Here is a 24059-nt window from a genome sequence, read left to right as displayed (position 1 = left end):
CCAATGTTCACATCCATACATGACTCCTGGAAAAACCATAGCCTTGACTAGATGGACCTCTGTTGACAAAGTCATGTCTCTGCTTTTTATTATGCTGTCTAGGTTGATCCTAACTTTCCTTCCAAGAAGTAAGCGTCTTTTAATTTCATGGCTGCAATCACCATCTGCAGTGATTTGGGAGCCCAAAAAAATAAAGTCTGTCACTGTTTCCTCTGTTTCCCCATCTTTTTGCCATGAAGCTATGGGACCAGATGTCACGATCTTAGTTTTCTGAATGTTGAGTTTTAAGCCAACTTTTCACTCTCCTCTTTCACTTTCATCAAGAGGCTCTTTAGTTCTTCACTTTCTGCCATAAGGGTGCTGTCATCTACATATCTGAGGTTATTGATATTTCTCCTGGCAATCTTGATTCCAGCTTGTGCTTCATCCAGCCAGGCATTTCCCATGATGTACTCTGCATATAAGTTAAATAAACAGGGTGACATTATACAGCCTTGACATACTCCTTTCCCTATTTGGAACCAGTCTGTTGTTCCATGTCCAGTTCTAACTGTTGCTTCCTGACCTGCATACAGGTTTCTCAAGAGGCAGATCAGGTGGTCTGGTATGCCCATTGAAGAATTTTCCACAGTTTGTTGTGACCCACACAGTCAAAGGCTTTGGCATAGTCAATAAAGCAGATTAGATGTTTTTCTGGAACTCTCTTGCTTTTTTGATGATCCAACGGGTGTCGGCAATTTGATCTCTGGTTCCTCTGCCTTTTCTAAATCCAGCTTGAACATCTGGAAGTTCACAGTTCACGTATTATTGAAGGCTGGCTTGGAGAATTTTGAGCATTACTTTGCTAGCATGTGAGATGAGTGCAATTGTGCGGTAGTTTGAGCATTCTTTGGCATTGCCTTTCTTTGGGATTGGAATGAAAACTGACCTTTTCCAGTCCAAAGGACAACGTGCTTATATTTCTTTCCTTTTAACCTTGTGAAGTTTGTTTATTTACTAGGGAAACAGTGAGTGTCCTAATGCTTTAATGAAAGTAATGTAAGTCATGCTGGAGTATCACAGATTATAATACGGACAATGTTACATGAAGGTGGTCTGTGCTGCCCCTGATCTTTCATTCCCAGGGCTGTCACCTCATACCTTGCTGTAACCAATTGTCTCATGGCCCCTGTATTAGGGTACTCCAGAGAATCAGCCTGCCAATGGTGGAGATGCAGGAGATCAGCTTGTCCCTGGGATGGGAAGATCCCCTGGAGAAGGAAATGACAGCACACTCCAGTACTCTTGCCTGGAGAATCCCATGGTGGGCTGCGGTCCAGGGTGTCGCAGACTTGGACACGACTGGAGGAGGGGATTTATTTTAAAGAAGGGCTCGTGTAATCATGCAGACCGACAGATCTAAAACCTTCAGGACAGGTCAGCTTGTTGGAAACCCTGGAAAGTGTTACTGTTGCAGCTCAAATCCAAAGGCAGTCTGGAGGCAGATTCCCCTGCTCCTTGGGGAACTTTAGACTTTTTTCTCTGAAGGCCTTCAGTTATTGGATGAGGCCAACCCACATAACGGAGTGGACCTTGCTTCGTGTGTATGCGTGCTTCGTTGCTCAGTTGTGTCCAACTCTTTGTGACCCCATGAACTGTGGCCCGCCAGGCTCCTCTGCGCATGGGATTCTCCAGGCAAGAGTCCTGGAGTGGGTTGCCATGCCCTCCTCCAGGGGATCTTCCCAACCCAGGGATCAAACTCTTATCTCTTATGTCTCCTGCATTGTCAGATGGGTTCTTTACTTCTCAAAAATCATAGCTACTGTTTATTGGGTTCTGGTTGTACTGTATTATCTTCTTTGCTACCTTCTCTCAGTTAATTCTCACAGCAAGTCTCTTGAGAAAAGTTTTATGACCCCTCATTTTACAGAAAGTAGAAACTATTTACCTGACTGAGGCCAAAGAGAGCAGGAAGCAAATTTTTACTGCACAGGCTACAGTCTTAGCAGCTCGGTGATGAGACCTTTCAGCTCCCCACCAGCCCTGTCTAGATAGTGGTAAGATGCTGAGAAAGTGTCCCCAGAGTCAAAAAACAGCAACATAGCATCCTGCGGTGGATGTCACAGACTTAGACTCAGCACATCGATTAGTCTCACACCAGACACCTAAATTTACACACTCTTTGCTACTCTCCTACTAAGACCTTGTAGCTCAGGTGGTTTTTCCCCTCTTGTTCAAAGCAGGTAGAACTAAAGTCACAGAATTTCACTAAAACTTTGCTTCAATCAATTGTGGTGAATTAGTAAGATTTGCTCCTTCTACATGGGGTGATCAGAGTTTCCAAAGAGCTTCGAGATGAATAGTCATTTTTTGACTTTTTTTTTTTCCCCCACAAAAATGGGTCTCTTTTTCCAGCCCAAACTCAAGTATTAAGCTAATAAGGAGTGATTTATTCCCATGAGGTTGGACAATTTCCCTTCCTATCTGTTGATTTATTACTTTTGTATTGATTTTTAAATATGTTTTATCAAATTAAATGCTAGGGAAATCACATTTTGTGTCTACCATTAAACTACCAGAAATGGGAGAAAATTTAGTGAAAGTTCTGTTGCGCCACCTAGTGTGTGGAATTAAGATTGCATCCTTTAGAAACTGAAAAAGATCCCCTTGCTTATTGGTACGGAGAAGGCAATGGCGCCCCACTCCAGTACTCTTGCCTAGAAAATGCCATGGACGGAGGAGCCGGGTGGGCTGCAGTCCATGGGGTCGCTAAGAGTCGGGCACGACTGAGCGACTTCACTTTCACTTTTCAGTTTCATGCATTGGAAAAGGAAATGGCAACCCGCTCCGGTGTTCTTGCCTGGAGAATCCCAGGGACGGGGGAGCCTGGTGGGCTGCTGTCTATGGGGTCGCATGGAGTCGGACACGACTGAAGCGACTTAGCAGCAGCAGCAGCTTATTGGTAGGACTTCCCGGATCGGCTTCCCTGATAGCTCAGCTAGTAAAGAATCCACCTGCAATGCAAGAGACCCCGGTTGGATTCTTGGGTCGGGAAGATCCCCTGGAGAAGGGAAAGGCTGCCCACTCCAGTATTCTGGCCTGGAGAATTCCATGGACTGTATAGCCCATGGGGTCGCAGAGAGTCGGACACGATTGAGCGACTTTGACTTTCCCAGATGGAGCGGTGGTATCCATCTGCCAATGCAAGAGACACAGAGACATGAGTTCCATCCCTGGGTTGGGAAGCCCCCAGGAGTAGGAAATTTCAACGCACCCCAGAATTCTTGCCTAGAAAATTCCATAGGCGTCCAGGGGTTTGTAAAGAGTTGGACACGACTGAGCACACAGAGCCCCAGCTCCAAGGTAGGAAAGGAAAGACACCAAACTGAAAACGGAGGTACCACCGGCCTGTCAAGGAAAGCGCGAAGCGTCTCACCGTCTGCTGCTCCGGTAACAATGCAGACTGCTTCCCAAACAGGACCCCTCAGGGGCGGCTGGGACTCGTCCTTGTGTGGCAAGCAGAGCCTGGAAAGGCTGTGATGTCACAGACAGGAAGCACGCGGAGACGAGTTTCGTCTGTGAAGGCAGACTGCGCCAGGGGTGGGATGGGAAAGGCACTGTTATTACTTCCCATCACCCAGGGTCCACCTGTTCACATATTTCCTCCCAGGGGCCTGAAATCAGAGCATTACAGGAGGCTTACTACTTTTCATTTTTAACTATGTTTAACTACGGTGGTATCAGTAATACTGTTGCGGCTGGTGCTAAGACGCTTGAGTCGTGTCCGACTCTGTGCCACCCCATAGACGGCAGCCCACCAGGCTCCGCCTTCTCTGGGATTCTGCAGGCAAGAACACTGCAGTGGGTTGCCATTTCCTTCTGCAATGCATGAAAGTGAGAAGTGAAAGTGAAGTCGCTCTGTCGTGTCCGACTCTCATCGACCCCATGGACTGCAGCAGCCTACAGGCTCCTCCGTCCATGGGATTTTCCAGGCAAGAGTACTGGAGTGGGGTGCCATTGCCTTCTCCAAATACTGTTGCTAGACTTGTTGAAAGTATTCTGACGTTGAGCTTATAACCCAGATGAACTCCACTCAGCAAAACATGCTGAGCAGTCACTCTGTCTAAAGCACCAGTGGGGTGCCTCAGACCCTGTACCCCTGTGGTCACTGCTCTCCACTGCCTCCCAGAAGGTAGGCAAACTACACAAATAAGATGACATCCTTGGCTGTTGTGCGATAATTCAGTAACTCAAAACATACAGAGCACTTATATCAATACATCAGATATACGTACATTATTCATATATTGTGATTATTACTACTATCCCTGAGGAATAAAACTGATTCAGCCACAGAGGAGTTTTCACACAGGTAAAACCAGTGTGTGGTCATGCTTGATCCTAGGAAGATGGATTAGATTCATCCTCCGGGTTGCATCCAGCTTGTGACTTCCCATTTTGACTATGATACTGAAGCTCCTAGAAAAAGAGAATTATTGTTAGTTCTCAGGGAAAGCCTGATGGAAATGACTCTCCTCGTGTTTCCAGATATGAAGCATAGGGTTCGGTCTAAGATCACTTAGAACTCAATAAGTTGTGCCATCATAGTGCCTTGCAAATTATTTATCACATTTGACTTTGCTGCTCCCAAAGCTGCCAGTCAATAACGTGACTGGTATAGTCGATAGCATGGGCGACTGGGTTCAGAATTCCTTCCTAGACATATCACCCATCCCTGGCTTAGTGGGAGTGCAGTTTCAGATGGGACAGAGCAAGGCCTCTTTTAACAAACAGGGCTGAGTTGAGAAAAGCCTTGAAGACTCTTGCTTATACGTGAGGGTGACTGGAAGTCCCAGTAGTTATATATTACTGATAGTATCTTGAGTTCTTTTTCAAATAACTTAGGGAGAATGAGCTTAGAAATGAAAAAATCCTTCAAGACTGAGAAGGTTAGCGCCCAGAGATAAATTTTACCAACTTGACAATTGTGTTCAGAGTTTGCCGGTATTAAAAGGACTTCCTGGGTATGGGAACATTCATCTAACATATAGCTCATGTGTTGAATAAAAATAGAATTTCTCCCAACTCCATTCACATCTCCAGGAGCCTTATTCAAATATGAATCCAATTTTATACGGCACTGAACTTCCCATTGTTGAAAAGAGAATGCTTTCTAACAACTTCATGACGGACGTCAGGCCTTATTTATTTAGTGCCTGGCATGCCCCCAGCCCTGGCAAGACACCAGGGAGATGGAAGCACTGTCTTGTCCTGTTGCTCAGAGTGCGGATTAAGCAGCGCACTCCCCCGCACACGCCCTGGTGAGTCTTCCTCCGACACAGATTCCACACGTGACCTCAGCTGAAGAGTCAATAGACGTCCTGAGCCTGTGCTCCCTCATCTAAAATCCAAGAGTGTTGACAATGTGTTAATGAATGTCAGGCCTCACAGGGAGGTTGAGAGAATTAAACAGATACAAAAAAAAATTAAACAAAAAATATAAGAAATAAAATGTAATGCAAATGTACGATGAATACATACAAAAGTGAATATTGACATTCTCACAGGTATGCTCACTTTATAGAAAAAGGAACATTTATGAAACAATGGCTGTGTGCTGACTTTCTGAGAATCAGAAATTTTTCCTAATTACTTCTATAAAGGAAATGGAGCTGCATTATAAAGGAAAAAATGCCAACCCTGGGATGTGATTCTTTTAAATCATATGATAATGGAACAAACTGTATCTCAAGAAAATAATCATTTGGCAGGAGAGGGGGAGAAGATAATTATCCTCAAATACATCATAAGATATAACGGCTTCATAACACAAACTTTGTTTCACTAAGAGAGAAAGGAAGGACCTAGTCCTAAATCACAGTTGCCCCAAGGCCAGTGGCAACCTGTCCACAAAGCAATCATTAGGGTCCAGAATCAATTGATGAAGTTTAAGTTGTAGATTTTTTTTTCTAGCACACAATTGCTATGGCCTATTTACATGAATAATACATATTTTATGCAAGTATGTTGATAAAAATATATATTTGTAGTGGTTCATATGTTTTTCTCTGAAGAAATCCAAGACATAAGCTAAAATCTCTCCTTTTAAGTATTTGGGCATTTCTACTGAGGAAAGCACTAATCGTTTGTTAAGTTATTTTAAGGTTTATCTCCTAGTTTCATCCAATACTTTCCATTAATTAGGCTTCTTTATAGTGCTTTCTGCCTGAGTTAACCTGAAAGGTAGAAGAGAAAGATGAAACGTGGTCCTTCTCGAAGAGGATTTTTGTTCCTACAAGCAATCCTAGGATGTGTGTTTTGCTTTATTTTTACTATTATTAATAAAAGTTAAAGTTGAGGTCTAATCAGTTCTTCTCCCCAGTTCCATTCTCCTTTCTCCCTCCCCAGAGGTGGCCACTAAGATAATTTTAAGAATAGCCTTCCAACCCTCATTTTTATTTTACTTTTTATCTATAAACAGTATCAGGCAGTATGAAGTATCTATAATCAGTGACGGGCAGTATTATTTTGTTCAGGGTTTTTTTCATAGTTGGAGTCATAGTGAACATATTCTGTAGCTTTTTTTGTGCAGAACACATTATTTGTTGAATTCAACCATATCTGGAGAGAGAGAATCGGTGTATTGATTTTAACCACTGTATGCTATTGCAACCTACACACCGTCGGTACTTTTCTCTGCCCACAGATCGCGCTTTTGTTGTTTCCAGTCTTTTCAGTACTGAAAATGATACTGCCGCATACATCTTTACATTTACGGAATTACTGCCATAGGAAAACAACACTTAAAGTAATTAATAATTCCTATTAACATAACATAACACAATTGGGAACTTTCATCAAAGTTCATTCCAGCAGGAATTGTTTAAGGAATAAAAACTTTACTTTGGCCTCAGTTCAGTTCAGTCCAGTCACTCAGTTGTGTCCGACTCTTTGCGACCCCATGGACTGCAGCACGCCAGGCTTCCCTGTCCATCACCAACTCCCGGAGCTTACTCAAACTCATGTCCATCGAGTCGGTGATGCCATCCGATCATCTCATCCTCTGTCGTCCCCTTCTCCTCCCGCCTTCAATCTTCACCAGCATCAGGGTCTTTTCCAATGAGTCGGTTCTTCACATCAGGTGGCCAAAGTATTGGAGTTTCAGCTTCAGCATCAGTCCTTCCAATGAATATTCAGGACTGATTTCCTTTAAGGTGGGCTGGTTGAATCTCTTTGCAGTCCAGGAGACTGCAAGGCCTACACATTATATTGTATTTTGGCCTATACATTATAATTGTAAAAGTTAAGGCCAAAAACATCAAATTTCAAATTATGCACATTAAAATAAATGTAAGTAGATTTTTTAAAAGACCTTCTCTTTGTGATCATTTGCAATGCTATTATTCTCCATGCGTGGTAAGTTGCTTCAGTCGTGCCTGACTCTTTCTGACCCCATGGACTATAGCCTGCCAGGCTCCTCTGTCCATGGATTCTCCAGGCAAGAATACTGAAGTGTGTTGCCATGCCCTCCTCCAGAGGATCTTCCCAATCCAGGAACTGAACCCAGGTCTCCTGCATTACAGGCAGGTTCTTTACCATCTGAGCCACTAGGGAGACCCATTATTCTCCATCAGTTCAGTTCAGTTCAGTCGCTCAGTCATGTCCGACTCTTTGCGACCCCATGAATCGCAGCATGCCAGGCCTCCCTGTCCATCACCAACTCCCAGAGTTCACTCACACTCATGTCCATCGAGTCAGTGATGCCATCCAGCCATCTTATCCTCTGTCGTCCCCTTCTCCTCCTGCCCCCAATCCCTCCCAGCATCAGAGTCTTTTCCAATGAGTCAACTCTTCATGTGAGGTGGCCAAAGTACTAGAGTTTCAGCTTCAGCATCATTCCCTCCAAAGAAATCCCAGGGCTGATCTCCTTCAGAATGGACTGGTTGGATCTCCTTGCAGTCCAAGGGACTCTCAAGAGTCTTCTCCAACACCACAGTTCAAAAGCATCAATTCTTTGGCGCTCAGCCTTCTTCACAGTCCAACTCTCACATCCATACATGACCACAGGAAAAACCATAGCCTTGACTAGATGGACCTTTGTTGGCAAAGTAATATCTCTGCTTTTGAATATGCTATCTAGGTTGGTCATAACTTTCCTTCCACGGAGTAAGCGTCTTTTAATTTCATGGCTGCAGTCACCATCTGCAGTGATTTTGAAGCCCAAAAAAATAAAGTCTGACACTGTTTCCCCATCTATTTCCCATGAATTATTCTCCATAGGTATAAAAAATTGAGAGTTACCTTCATTGCAGTGATAGTCATTCCTGCTGGAATGAACTTTGATGAAAGTTCCCAACCGTGTTATGTTATGTTAATATGAATTATTAATTATTTTAAGTGTTGTTTTCTTATGGCAATAATTCCATAAATGTACTGAAAAGACTGGAAACAACAAAAGTGCAATCTGTGGGCAGAGAAGTCATGCTTAAGCTTTAAGAACTTCCAAATATATTTCTAATGAATTTTCTCTAAAATATCGAAAACATGAACTTTCTTTAGTGGGAGAGATCTTAAAATACTGTTTTTTCCCTAATAGAGTTCTGAGTGATCAGAACACCAATTTCTGAAATGAAATTTCTCTGAATCAGTGACAGGACTAAAAGAAATAGAACACTTGAGCCGTAGAGTTAGAGAAGCTTTACTAAAAGCAAAATAATAAATTTTAGAAAGAAATTAATGTTTGTCATTTGCCTTAACAAATATGATAATCTGAGACATAGTAGGAATAAAGTCAATATAAATAAAAATTATACATTTTGCACTAAGCAAATATATAACAAAGAAAGAAGCGGTACATTTCTCTCTTCCTCAAAGGACCTTTGCACGTCTTTTCAAATATAAATCACACTCATCAAATGACTTGGCTTTGTGGCCCACATGAGCACCTTCTTCCCATCTCCCCTGTCTCCTGTCTGCACTCCCAGGCAGAAGTAAGCGCCCCCGTCTCTGAAAAGTTTTATGGATATTTACATGACATAACTTACAGCATGATTAACTTTTACCACAAATTACTGTTTTTCTGTTTACTTAAAACATTATTCCCAACTAGACTCACTCTCTTTCACCTCTGATTGGGCCAAGGGCATGGTTCATAGCCGCTTCTCATCATTACGTGTTGGACTGTGTTAAGAAGGTATTCCTATTGGCTTCAGCCTCTCTCTATTCAAGAGAACCCAAAGCTATAGCTTCTCAAATAAATTGTTAAATCCCAGCTTCAAGTTCATCTGAATGCTTCTAACCCATGGCTATTTGAAAATATTTCAATCATAAATCATTAACTTTCCTTATCAGTCAAGCAAGCCTGAGGTGTAAATTTTATATGGATCTAGGTCAAGTGTTTGCTACTGAAATTATTATGGAAACCTATGATTGCTAATGGAGAAGGCAATGGCACCCCACTCCAGTACTCTTGCCTGGGAAATCCCATGGATGGAGGAGCCTGGTGGGCTGCAGTCCATGGGGTCGCTAAGAGTCGGACACAACTGAACGACTTCACTTTCACTTTTCACTTTCATGCATTGGAGAAGGAAATGGCAACCCACTCCAGCTGTTCCTGCCTGGAGAATCCCAGGTACAGGGAGCATGATGGGCTGCCGTCTATGGGGTCTCACAGAGTTGGACACGACTGACATGATTTAGCAGCAGCAGCAGCATGATCTCTAAAGAAATGATTATCCATCCATGAATTGGGGGTAGATCCTTTGCTTTCTACCTGGGATTAGTTATCTGAAAATAATAATGTCCCTAAAAAATGGACAAGCAAAAAAGAAAGCAGCTACATGCTAACAGTTCTGGGAGGAAAAACTAAAAATATTTGATGAAAGTCAGTTCAGTCATTCAGTTGTGTCCGACTCTTTGTGACCCCATGACCCCACTGACTGCAGCATGCCAGGCTTCCATGCCCATCACCAACCCCTGGAGCTTGCTCAAACTCATGTCCATCGAGTCAGTGATGCCATCCAACCATCTCATCCTCTTTCGTCCCCTTCTCCTCCTGCCTTCAATCTTTCCCAGCATCAGGGTCTTTTCAAATGAGTCAGTTCTTCGCATCAGGTGGCCAAAGGATTGGAGATTCAGCTTCAGCATCAGTCCTTCCAATGAACACCCAGGACTGATCTCCTTTAGGATGGACTGGTTGGATCTTCTGCAGTCCAAGGGACGCTCAAGAGTCTTCTCCAACACCACAGTTCAAAAGCATCAATTCTTCAGCACTCAGCTTTCTTTATGGTCCAACTCTCACATCCATACATGACCACTGGAAAAGTCATGTATGTAGCTTTGACTAGACAGACATTTTTTGGCAAAGTAATGTCTCTGCTTTTTAATATGCTGTCTAGGTTAGTCATAGCTTTTCTTCCAAGGAGCAAGCATCTTTTCATGGCTGAAGTCTCCATCTCAGTGATTTTGGAGCCTCAAAAAATAAACTCTCTCACTGTTTCCACTGTTACCCCATATATTTGACATGAAGTGATGGGACCTGATGCCATGATCTTAGTTTTCTGAATGTTGAGCTTTAAGCCAACTTTTTCACTCTCTTCTTTCACTTTCATCAAGAGGCTCTTAAGTTCACTTTCTGCCATAAGGGTGGTGTCATCTACATATCTGAGGTTATTAATATTTCCCCAGGCAATCTTGATTCCAGCTTGTGCTTTATCCAGCCCAGCATTTTGCATGATGTACTCTGCATATAAGTTAAATAAGACAATATACAGCCTGATGTACTCCTTTAACTATTTGGAATCAGTCTGTTGTTCCATGTCCAGTTCTAACTGTTGCTTCTTGACCTGCACACAGATTTCTCAGGAAGCAGGTCACGTGGTCTTGTATTCCCTTCTCTGGAAGAATTTCCCACAGTTTGTTGTGATCCACACAGTCAAAGGTTTTGGCATAGCAGAAGTGATGTTTTTCTGCAACTCTCTTGCTTTTTCGATGATCCAACAGATGTCGGCAATTTGATCTCTGGTTCCTCTCCCTTTTCTAAATCCAGCTTGAATATCTGGAAGTTCATAGTTCACAAACTGTTGAAGCCTGGCTTGGAGAATTTTGAGCATTACTTTGCTAGTGTGTGAGATGAGTACATTTGTGTGGTAGTTTGAGCATTCGTTGGCATTGCCTTTCTTTGGGATTGGAATGAAAACTGATCTTTTCCAGTCCTGTGGCCACTGCTGAGTTTTCCCAGTTTGTTGGCATATTGAGTGCAGCACTTTCACAGCATCATTTTTCAGGTTTTGAAATAGCTCAACTGGAATTCCATGACCTCCACTAGCTTTGTTCGTATGATGCTTCCTAAGGCCCACTTGACTTTGCATTCCAGGATGTCTGGCTCTAGGTCAGTGATCACACCATCGTTGTTATCTGGGTCATGAAGATCTTTTTTGTACAGTTCTTCTGTGTATTCTTGCCATCTCTTCTTAATATCTTAATAGCTTCTGTTAGGTCCATACCATTTCTGTCCTTTATTAAGCCCATCTTTACATGAAATGTTCTCTTGGTATCTCTAATTTTCTTGAAGAGATCTCTGGTCTTTCCCATTCTATTGTTTTCCTCTATCTCTTTGTGTTGATCACTGAGGAAGGCTTTCTTATCTCTTCTTGCTATCTTTGGAACTCTGCATTCAAATGGGTATATCTTTCCTTTTCACCTTTGCCTTTAAATCAAATCCCTTATGATTATACAGTGGAAGTGAGAAATAGATTTAAGGGCCTAGATCTGATAGATAGAGTGCCTGATGAACTATGGACTGAGGTCCGTGACATTGTACAGGAGACAGGGATCAAGATCATTCCCATAGAAAAGAAATGCAAAAAAGCAAAATGTCTGTCTGGGGAGGCCTTACAAATAGCTGTGAAAAGAAGAGAAGCGAAAAGCAGAGGAGAAAAGGAAAGATATAAACATCTGAATTCACAGTTCCAAAGAATAGCAAGAAGAGATAAGAAAACCTTCTTCAGCGATCAATGCAAAGAAATAGAGGAAAACAACAGAATGGGAAAGACTAGAGATCTCTTCAAGAAAATCAGAGATACCAAAGGAACATTTCATGCAAAGATGAGCTCGATAAAGGACAGAAATGGTATGGACCTAACAGAAGCAGATGATGGCAAGAATACACAGAAGAACTGTAAAAAAAGATCTTCACGACCCAGATAATCACGATGGTGTGATCACTGACCTAGAGCCAGACATCCTGGAATGTGAAGTCAAGTGGGCCTTAGAAAGCATCACTACGAACAAAGCTAGTGGAGGTGATGGAATTCCAGTGGAGCTATTCCAAATTCTTAAAGATGATGCTGTGAAAGTGCTGCACTCAATATGCCAACAAACTGGGAAAACTCAGCAGTGGCCACAGGACTGGAAAATGTCAGTTTTCATTCCACTCCCAAAGAAAGGCAATGCCAAAGAATGCTCAAACTACCACACAATTGCACTCATCTCACACGCTAGTAAAGTCATGCTCAAAATTCTCCAAGCCAGGCTTCAGCAATATGTGAACTTTGAACTTCCTGATGTTCAAGCTGGATTTAGAAAAGGCAGAGGAACCAGAGATCAAATTGCCAACATCCATTGGATCATAGAAAAAGCAAGAGAGTTCCAGAAAAACATCTATTTCTGATTTATTGACTATGCCAAAGCTTTTGACTGTGTGGATCACAATAAACTGTGGAAAATTCTTCCAGAGAAGGGAATACCAGACCACCTGACCTGCCTCTTGAGAAATTTGTATGCAGGTCAGGAAGCAACAGTTAGAACTGGACATAGAACAACGGACTGGTTCCAAATAGGAAAAGGAGTTCGTCAAGGCTGTATATTTCACTCTGTTTATTTAACTTATATGCAGAGTACATCATGAGAAACGCTGGACTGGAAGAAACACAAGCTGGAATCAAGATTGCCAGGAGAAATATCAATAACCTCAGATATGCAGATGACACTACCCTTATGGCAGAAAGTGAAGAGGAACTCAAAAGCCTCTTGATGAAAGTGAAAGTGGAGAGTGAAAAAGTTGGCTTAAAGCTCAACATTCAGAAAACTAAGATCATGGCATCTGGTCCCACCACTTCATGGGAAATAGATGGGGAAACAGTGTCAGACTTTATTTTGGGGGGTTCCAAAATCACTGCAGATGGTGACTGCAGCCATGAAATGCAGCAGAGACATTACTTTGCCAACAAAGGTTCGTTTAGTCAAGGCTATGGTTTTTCCTGTGGTCGTGTATGGATGTGAGAGTTGGACTGTGAAGAAGGCTGAGCACTGAAGAATTGATGCTTTTGAATTGTGGTGTTGGAGAAGACTCTTGAGGGTCCCTTGGACTGCAAGGAGATCCAACCAGTCCATTCTGAAGGAGATCAGCCCTGGGATTTCTTTGGAAGGAATGATACTAAAGCTGAAACTCCAGTACTTTGGCCACCTCATGCAAAGAGTTGACTCATTGGAAAAGACTCTGATGCTGGGAGGGATTGGGAGCAGGAGGAGAAGGGGACGCCAGAGGATGAGATGGCTGGATGGCATCACTGACTTGATGGACGTGAGTCTGAGTGAACTCCGGGAGTTGGTGATGGACAGGGAGGCCTGGTGTGCTGCAATTCATGGGGTCACAAAGAGTCGGACACGACTGAGTGACTGATCTGATCTGATCTCTTCTTTTCTCAGCTATTTGTAAGGCCTCATCAGACAATCATTTTGCTTTTTTTTTTCTTGGGGATCGTCTTGATCACTGCCTACTGTACAATGTCACAAACCTCCATCCATAGTTCTTCAGGCACTCTGCCTATCAGATCAAATCCCTTGAATCTATTTGTCACTTCCACTGAAATACAATGTAAGGGATTTGATTTAGGTCATACCTGAATGGCCTAGTGGTTTTCCCTACTTTCTTCAATTTCAGTCTGAATTTGGCAATAAGGAGTTCATGGTCTGTGCCACAGTCAGCTCCTGGTCTTGTTTTTGCTGACTGCATAGAACTTCTCCATCTTTGGCTGCAAAGAATATAATCAATCTGATTTCAGTGTTGACCATCTGGTGATGTCCATGTGGAGAGTCTTCTCTTGTGTTGTTGGAAGAAGGTGTTTGCTATGACCAGTGCGTTCTCTTGGCAAAACTCTGTTAGTCTTGTCCTACTTCATTCTGTACTCCAAGGCCAAATTTGCCTGTTACTCCAGGTATCTCTTGACTTCCTACTTTTGCATTCCAGTCCCTTCTAATGAAGAGGATTTCTTTTTTGAGTCTTAGTTCTATAAGGTCTTGTAGGTCTTCATAGAATGGTTTGACTTCAGTTTCTTCAGCATTACTGGTTGGGGCATAGACTTGGATTTCTATAATATTGAATGGTTTGCCTTGGAAATGAACAGAGATCATTTTGTCATTTTTGAGATTGCACCCAAGAAGTGCACTTTAGACTCTTTTGTTGACTATGAGGAGTAGAAAGTCTAATGAAAGTAGAAAATCCAAAATCACTATGTGAGGTGAGATTTTTGGAACATCTACAGATTTTTCTTTAACCTATGTTGTAGATAAATTATTGGCTTCCCTTGTGCCTCAGATGGTAAAGCATCTGCCTGCAATGTGGGAGACCTGGGTTCGTTCGCTGGGTCTGGAAGATCCCCTGGAGAAGGAAATGGCCACCCACTCCAGTATTGCAGCCTGGAGAATCCCCAGGGATGGAGGAGCCTGCAGGTCACAGTTCATGGGGTCGCCAAGAGTTGGACACGACTGAGTGACTAAGCACACACACATAGGTGAATTATAATTATTTAGACAGAGAACAAATATAAACATATTTTCAAATGAATCAAATTTGTTTCTTACACTACTGAAGTGAATATGAACAGTCATTTATTTAACATATATTGTTTTTATATCTCTTAAGTACAGTTAAAGAAGAGGACAAGTTGGGGAAGAAAAACATACAAGTTTGCAAATGTACTATCTCACAATAGTATGAAAGATGTTATTAAAAAGAAAAATATGTGGCAAATATTTTATATGTCAGTGTTAATATATTAATAATCAATTGTTATTACCATTACATTACCATAATCTTTAATACTTATCATTTATTAAGATTATGTTAAGTTTTACATGAGTAAAATTTTACTATTACAAAATTAGTACCACTTAACTCCCATTTAGCAGACTAGGAAAATGAGGCCATGAGATATGTAGATACATAGCAATAAGTAGTGGAAACAGGATTAAAACCCAAATATATCTGCAGGAGTGCGTGCTTAGTCACTCAGCTGTATCTAACTCTTTGTGACCCTATGGACTTTAGCCCGCCAGGCTCCTCTCTCCAGGAGATTTTCCAGGCAAGAATACTGGCGTGGGTAGCTAGTCCCTTCTCCAGAGGGATCTAATATATCTGACCAGCATTTAAGTTCTAACTATTATGCTGTAGGCATTTTTTTTCTATGTTTTGTTCTAAGACAAGTCCATATCTACTGGCAACTATTTTAGCATCAACACAGACAAAAATCTGTTAGTGTTTATTTTCACTGCCTTTTTAAGCCTCTCGGAATATTTGCCTCTTAGCTGTATCAGTAAAGATTACTTTTCTCTTTACTGTTTTTTCTTTAGGGCTGTGACACACAGATGATTTATGACATGCTGCTAAGATTGAAGTCCATTGTCTACTTACCTGGTGACTTTGTCTGCAAAAAGGTGAGTGCCTGCAATTTTTCAAGTGCATGACTCATAAATAAATATATCTGAAGAGTTCAGATATAAGTCAGGAGAACAGTTTAAACAAAATCTGCCTAGGGTGAGTTCCAAAGTATGAAAATAATCATGAGATACAATTCTGTAAAACAATAATGTGCTTTCAGAGTTCAAAACAGAATAAGACAATATGGATTTCATTACTTATAGCATATGAGTGGTGGGTGGTCTGAAAAGTCAGTTTGTGTATATGGAAGTCATCAACTGTCATACCCCATTAATTCCAAATACCTTCCCTTAATTCTACCTTTCTACCTTTTCCCTTAAGAAGTGAAAGGTGGTTCTGCCCCTTTTATGTCTTCAGCAAACTATCAGTTACCTCCATTTAGCTCACCCAGTTAGTGGATAATCAATGCCATATTTTTTAAATTGTACTGTAATTACAAAGTAATACATGGTCATTATTTTTAACATGGGAAACACATAAAAGCACAAAGCCAAAAACTCCAGCATCCATAAATAACCACTATTAATATATTTCAACCTATCTCTTTTATAAATAGATTGATGGATAGGTAGAGCTTGTTTCATAAAATTAGCATCATACCTCCCTTATGGGTGAAACTTGCTTTGTCACGTCACAATATATCATAGGAAGTAATCTACAACCTCCTTTTTAAAGCTGCATAGTATTCCAGTCTATGAATGTATCATAATCAATTTCCAAGTGTTTGCTATTATAAATAACTCCAAAATGAGTATTTTTGCACATCTCTGATTACTAACTTAAGGGAGAGAGAAGGAATGATGACCTTGGGTTTTTCATCTTGAGACATTAAATCAGTTGTGAAGGCAACAATCAAAATTAAACGTAGAGAAAGATAAGTAGTTCAAAGAAATGAAAGATGATACAAAACCCTAGGGAGTTTACAGACAAGTGGGGGTAAGAAGCACTTACATCCCAAAATAATGTGTTAAATGTGGTGGGAGAAGTAAGCACAAGCTGTAGTGGGACATAGGTCAAGAATGTTTCTCCCTGGGGTGCTGGTAAGAGCTCCTGGAGAAGATGCTGGTCAAGCAAAGTCCTGAACAATGAATCGGCATGAACCAGGAGAAAGAAGAAGCAGGCGTTCCAGATAAAGGGAAAAAGTTCACATGAGCTCAGGCAGAAAGGAAGGAGCTGTCTGCGGAGAGACTGTATGGAACCGCAAGTCAAAAGATGGAAAATTTGAGTGTCATTTATTCAGCAAAACTCAATAAATAATTTTGAAATGCTATGGGCCAGGCACTGTGCTAGATACTGGATATACTCAGTATATATCAGAAAAGGGTGGTTCTTGCCCTTCAGAGGCCTACTGTCTGATGCTGGGGTATTCAATTCACAGTCTACATCAGATTCACCAGAATTTAGAAGTCTGGGCTCCATCCCCAGAAATTCAATTGGTCTGGTAGAGCCCACATATCAATACTTTTAAGGCCTCCTGGGTGATTCTCACGTGCAGCCAAAGTTGAATATCACTGTCTTGATGGAAGAGATGAACAATGAATAAATTAAATAAATGCATAACTCCAAAACATGCTAACTTCTATGAAGGGAACGCAGAATTTGTGTGGTGGCAGAGGTACTTAAGATTGTCAGATTGTCAGACATAATCTTTGTGAAAGTCTAAACAGAAATAGTTCTCTAGTTTAAAAAAAAAAGAAAAAAACTAGAGAGGACAGTTTTTTAGATGAAGACTTGGGGACATGAGGCAGGACAGAACTTGACAAACTTAAGGAATTGAAGCACATAATCAACTAGCATAATGGCAAAGGACAAAGTCAGATAGAGGGAAGGTACTTCAAGGCACCCAGGTGCAGAGGTGGAAATAATGTACTCTGCGAGAGAGGATACGACTGGAGGTACATCTTTAGGAACCAGCATATAACAGAACTGATATCATAAGAAGCTCAACAAAGGTACGTGAAAAAGACCAAGGTTGTAACTTTGAAGAAAAACAGTATTTATGGAAGAGGTCAGTGGAGAAGAATCACGGAGGGCAACTGAGAAGGAGCTCTCAGTAGTAAGAGAGGAAAATGGGGATGAGACATTGTGATATTAATGAAACCAGGAATACAGTGTGAAAGCGTTAGTCGCTCAGTCATGTCCAACTCTTTGCGACCCCAGGGACTGTAGCCTGCCAGGCTTCTCTTGTCTGGATTTCTCCATGCAAGAATACTGAGTGGGTTGCCATTCCCTTCTCCAAGGAAGTCTTCCTGACCCCAGGATCAAATATGGGTCTCCTACATTGCAGGCAGATTCTTTACCATCCGAGGAATATATAAGCCCACACAAATAAGCCCAGATTAAAAGTGGGCATACTGATGATATGAAATCATTTTCATGAAAATGGGAAATGCACAGCTCGATTTAAGGACTCCTTTCAATCAATGATGCATTAGGATGGCATGGCCTTAATGCACCCAAATAGCCTTTCAATTTGTAGCAGCAGGGACTGAAAATTGAGACAACTCATAGAAACTTTAGCACTCATGCCCTTAAGCAGTGAAAACTTGCTTAACAAAGTGTGAAATGCAGAGTAGATGCAGCCTTTTCGCTTCTAATTTCTTCCTTGCATCACATCCATCACTTAGTAATAAAAATGGATCAATTGAACACGAAGGAAGGGAAAAAAGTAAGCAGGGGGAAGAGCAGAAATGAAAAGACATGAGACCCAAGCCACATCTCTCTGCTTCTGTTTCTGTTTTAAAGAAGGGATTTAATTAATAGTAAACGTAGAGATGAAAAGTTGTTACTTGACCAGACTTTAGACAGCTGAATTCAGCTTTGCTTTTGCTTTACCATTTCCACAAATCATTGTAGGAAAAGGGAAGAAAAACAAACAACAAACATGTTCATTAGAGGTCGTTTAAATAATTGAAGAAATGGCAGGGCTCAGGACTGAGTCTGCTGACCTACCTAATCCTCTAAACATCTCCTAACACTGGGTTCGCATTCCCAAATTTCCCCAGAGGAATTAGATACATATGCTTGAAAGTGTGAAAGTGTTAGTCACTCCGTCGTGTCTGACTCTTTGTGACCCCATGGACTGTAGCCATCCGGGCTCCTCTGTCAATGGAATTTTCCAGGCAAGAATCCTAGAGTGGGTAGCCATTCCCCTCTTCCCAACCCAGGGATCGAACCTGAGTCTCCTGCATTGCAAGCAGGTTCTTTACTGTCTGAGCCACCAGAGAAGCCCTAATCCTCTGGATGGCTCCTAAAGTTACTGAGTGGCTAGCTTGGACTGCTTCAAAGAGTGTTTGGGAGTTTTCCCAGGATTAATTTGCAAGAATTAATTTGAGGGTCATAATACCCCTGCCAGGCTTGGAATAGCCTTTCACAGGGGAACTCTGAAAATTTTAAATGCTCTCTCAGGAAGAGTTACCCTACTGTATATGAAGTGCTTGCATTTCTATGCTTTCTCCAAATTAGCAGGTAAACCAACCACCAAAGCTTGGTTTGGTCTTATTTTGCACATGCTGTCAGACCTTCTTCTCTAAGGAATGTCTACTTCATTTGAATGCTAATTAAACTTGCAGGAAAGTCTTAAATTAGCCTAGAAATATGCAAGAAATAGTGGAAGTTTTGGTTCGGTGATTATGCCAGATCTCCTTGAAAAATTATTGAAATGATCATTAAAAAATAATTAAAAGTGCTGAACTATATTTAAGTACCCATTATGTACTTCTACCTCCAGTCAGCTGTAAAAACTGCCCTTGAAAAATCATTCCAGTTCCTTGAGAATGACTTCATGCAAAAAATGAAGGAATATGACCATGTTCTAATCATTACTTCTTGGAGTATTTCTTGAAAAACTAATTTTCAGACACTTTCCCTCTTTTTAAAAATAACTCATAGCTATTTTGTTGGTTTTAAAGAGATCAGTCTTGATATTGGATTCATCATTAAATATGTTCTATATTTAATGATATAGATATACTATATCATATTTAATATACATATTATATAGTCAGGTGACTCAGGTGTTGCTGGTTCTAATGCTGTCATCTGCCAGCCTCACGAATTTGCCCAAGACATTTAACTTTTCAAGTCTCTACTGGTAGCTCAGATGGTAATGAATCTGATCTGCAAAGCAGGAGACCTGAGTTCAATCTCTGGGTCAGGAAGATCCCCTGGCGAAGGGAATGGCTACCACTCCAATATTCTTGCCAGGAGAATTCCATAGACAGAGGAACCTGGCAGGCTGTATAGTCCATGGGGTTGAAAACAGTCAGAGATGACTGAATGACTTACACACAACCAAATTTAAATACAACTAATGATATCTTTCCTATATGACCTCACTGAGATTTTTGCAAGAATTATATGTTAATATCTATGAAAATATTTTGCAGCTATAAAGTAGCATGTTCTGATCAAACAAACACAGGCATAAAATAAGGAGCAATGTAAAACCTGACACTGTGAGTTTAAAAATACTTTGCAAAATGCAAGATGTATTATTAGTATTGATATTATGGAAATAACTATAATTAGATCCATCTGTATTGGAATTTCTACTCAGATCTACATTTGGGAATAAATATATGCTTAGTATTCTCCACAATGCAGAATTTAAATATACTTTTTGCATTGCTTCATCCAGAGATGTGCATTCTAGGCTTCCTTTTGCTTCTAATTACTGTCATGGAGCGTTGGTTACTCAGCCAAATATTAGCCAGTAAGTCAATCTGTGCCTTTATTTTCTTTCTGTAAAATGGAAATAATAATATCTATGCTAACTTCCTCATAAAAGTCATAGGGAGATAAAATGAGAATGTCACAGATGTCAGCTAAGAGATAGAACCTAAAAACTTCAAACTTAACCTAACAGTTAGAATGTGACAGTAAGTAATGATCAGGAAAATAACCCTTGGTATTAAAGTACTTCCCAGAGAATGGTGAAATCATAAATTATTCATAAATGAGCTGTCTACGTCATAATTCCTATGCTCAGCACTGGAACAAAGTAGACATTGTCTCAGTCTTTGCAGAGCAGAAACTATAATCAACCTTGTTTAATCCTAAATTAATTTTAGTGTGTTCTAATCTTCTGAAAATATGATTAACAAGAATATTTGATGAACTCAAATAATCTAGTCCCCTCCTAAGCCAAGTATAAGAGAATTTATTGTATTCATGCTATTTTTAATAGCTCAGATTGATCAAGACTCAACTCATTAAGACATATAGGTACTATTATCCAGTTTGCCTAGTATTATGACAACTGTCTTATTTAAAGTTTAACAGCTTTTCTTGACCCAAGTGCCATTCAGGTCTCTTGTAAAGCATATTTATTCTTTTTGGATCCTGGAGTGAGATGTGTTCCAAGGGTTCCACAATCACCCACTAGTTTGGTGATTTGCATGACTCAATATAAAATGATATTTATCAACTAAGATTTATTATAGTAAAGCATACAGTGCAGGAAAAGCAAGAAAAAGACATTCATAGGCAAAGACTAGAAAAATACGGTGCAGATTTACTAGGTCCTGCTTCCACGAGGGTCACATGAAATTCATCTTTATCACCCACTGTGGACAAGGACAAAACATCTCTGCTAGGAAAACTCAACACAGTCTTGGAGTCTAGAATTTTTAAATGGGTCTGGCCACATAGCTACATGACCAGCCATGGTTCAGACTACAAACTAGACACCAAGTACACATCGTAAATCTTCGTGTTTACATTAAACAGTGTTGACAGCCGGGTACATCCCGCCACGCTGCCTGAGGCATACAGAGCAGCATCATTAACCAGGGGCTATGTGAACACTCCAGGAGTTTAGTTCTCGGGGCTTTGAACAAGGGTCATTGCCCTGGTTCCAGGGTCCCCAGAGATAAACAAGAACTGAATAAAAACAACCTGCTGCATTAACACTTTCAATGTGGAACAAGAATAATAGCTTAAGGGCCTCCTATGCCCCAATTACTAAAATGAGATCTCAATGCTATAGGCAGATGAGTAGAGTTCATCTTTGAATGACTGTAACCCATACTCTCTGCATAAATTAAGCAACTTCTTCAAAACAAAGCAGTGGTCACCAAAAAAGAAAAAAGAAAAGTTGCTATTCTTACAGTCTCTAATTTCCTCTCTCCAATCCCATTCCTGAAACAATGTGCTAGCTAAAATATCTTTGACTATCCAGTGACGGCACACAGTGCTCTCATTTTGAAGAGTATCACTTTCCTTATGGTTTCTTTTCACACGATATATCAAACTAATGTCCATAACCCCCTTAAGACTTCAAATAATTACTTTTACGCTTCTTTCCTTTATGTTTATTCATCTAGAGGAGTGTATATTTCTTTAATTTGGGGCATAATTGTCAAGAATAAAGTGACTATCATTTCCTCTTTTTATTTGGCATACAGGGAGAAATTGGCAAGGAAATGTATATCATTAAGCAAGGAGAAGTCCAAGTTCTTGGAGGTGCTGATGGAACTCAAGTTCTGGTCACTCTGAAAGCTGGGGCAGTGTTTGGAGAAATCAGGTATTCAAAAGACACCTTGTCATTTGTCATAAAAGAGAAGTCTTAAGTCGTAAAATTCCTGCTCAAATTCATCAGTGGTTTTATTGCGCTGACAACATGGATAAAATAAAGAGTTTCACGTTTCTATTTATCCTTTCCCTTCCTCCAAAGACCATTTAAGCCCAAGACTTAGGTCAGTGCCTGGCATAAGGTATTCACTCAGTATATGTTGAACAATGGATGTTCAATGCATGAACGGATGGATGAATGATGAAAGAAGAGATTGGGAGAGCTAGACATCAGATTGTTGGAAAGCTGGGATGCCAGGATAAGACAGTAGTTTGAGTAGGTGAGTGATAATGATTATCGCTGTGGGACCAAATTACCTGAGTCCAAATTCCCATCCCTCTACTTAGGAACAAAACCTTTGTTTCTTTGTTTCTTGAACCATCTGTCCCTCATCCTAATAAGTTGGATAATATTAACACATATCTTAGAGGATTGATAAGTGAGTTAATTCATTAAAGGCACTTAGAGAAATGTTCAGCATCTATTAGGAGCTCAATAGATATTAGCTATTGTTATTATTATTTGCTATTGGCCAGGAGAAGTTTGTCCTAAAGGTGAGTCCCCAAGAGTAAGAATCAGTTCAGTTCAGTCGCTCAGTCGTGTCCGACTCTTTGCGACCCCATGAATCGCAGCACGCCAGGCCTCCCTTCAGTATCCTATCATTTTGCCTTTTCATACTGTTCATGGGGTTCTCAAGGCAAGAATACTGAAGTGGTTTGCCATTCCCTTCTCCAGTGGACCACATTCTGTCAGATCTCTCCACCATGACCCGCCCATCTTGGGTTGCCCCACGGGCATGGCTTAGTTTCATTGAGTTAGACAAGGCTGTGGTCCTAGTGTGATTAGATTGACTAGTTTTCTGTGAGTATGGTTTCAGTGTGTCTGCCCTCTGATGCCCTCTTGCAACATCTACCGTCTTACTTGGTCTTCTCTTACCTTGGGCATGGAGTATCTCTTCACGGCTGCTCCAGCAAAGCGCAGCCGCCGCTCCTTACCTTGGACGAGGGGTATCTCCTCACCGCCGCCCTTCCTGACCTTCAACGTGGGATAGCTCCTCTAGGCCCTCCTGCGCCCTGCGCAGCCACGGCTCTTGGACGTGGGATTGGTCCTCCCGGCCACCGCCCTGGGCCTCGGGCTTGGGGGCGTGGGGTAGCTCCTCTCCGCCGTTCCTGCACCGTCACAGTCTGGCACTCTCGGCCACTGCCCCTGACCACGGACGTGGGGTAACTCCTCTTGGCCGCCGCCCTTCAGGCATGGGGTCCTCTCGGCTTCTAGTTGACCCTTAATATCTACCAGGATATTGGTTCCAGGACCCCCACAGATACCAAATTTCACCAGTGCTCAAGTTCCTTATGTAAAATAACATAGTAGAATCAGCCATTTGTGTCTGTGGGTCCCTCGTGTGAGGGTTCCACACCCCAGGATTCAACAGACCAGCCTGCACAACCTGTGTGCAAATGCACAACCTGTGGATACAAAGGTCTGATGCTACCGACAGCAAATTTAAGCATTTTATGGGCTAAACATTTCATATATATTATTACACTCATGTATTCATCTGATAAACCCTTATTTTGAGTGCCTAGTAAATGCTAGACTGTCAGGTATTGCTCTAAACTCTGGGAATGTACTGTGTAAGTGAACAAGAGCTTACAGTCTTGTGGGATAAACCTCACCATAAATAAACAACTAACTAGATAAGATAGACTCCCGTGGTGATAACTGCTATGGAGGTAAAAACTGTTGGAAAGTGACCAGGGATGCCACTTCACATACAGTGTCCAGGGA

At 41.3% G+C, this 24059-nt stretch overlaps 1 protein-coding gene across 1 annotated transcript in view; it reads left to right on the top strand.

Moving 5' to 3' along the window:
- Nucleotides 1-22269, top strand: part of CNGB3 (cyclic nucleotide gated channel subunit beta 3) — a 69590-nt gene extending 47321 nt beyond the window's left edge. Inside the window, exons 9-10 of the mRNA XM_086338140.1 lie at nucleotides 15610-15693; nucleotides 22105-22269. Of these exons, the coding sequence (XP_086194266.1) occupies nucleotides 15610-15693; nucleotides 22105-22269 (249 nt within the window). The remainder of the gene's footprint in view (nucleotides 1-15609; nucleotides 15694-22104) is intronic.
- The last annotated feature ends 1790 nt before the right edge of the window (nucleotides 22270-24059 follow it).

The sequence above is a fragment of the Bos grunniens genome, chromosome 14, assembly GCF_055505025.1.
Source record: "Bos grunniens cultivar Pamir isolate PY7600 chromosome 14, Bosgru_T2T1.0, whole genome shotgun sequence".
NCBI lineage: Eukaryota > Metazoa > Chordata > Mammalia > Artiodactyla > Bovidae > Bos > Bos grunniens.
Note: the sequence above shows the minus strand (reverse complement) of the source record. Positions and strands in the feature narration are given on the sequence as shown.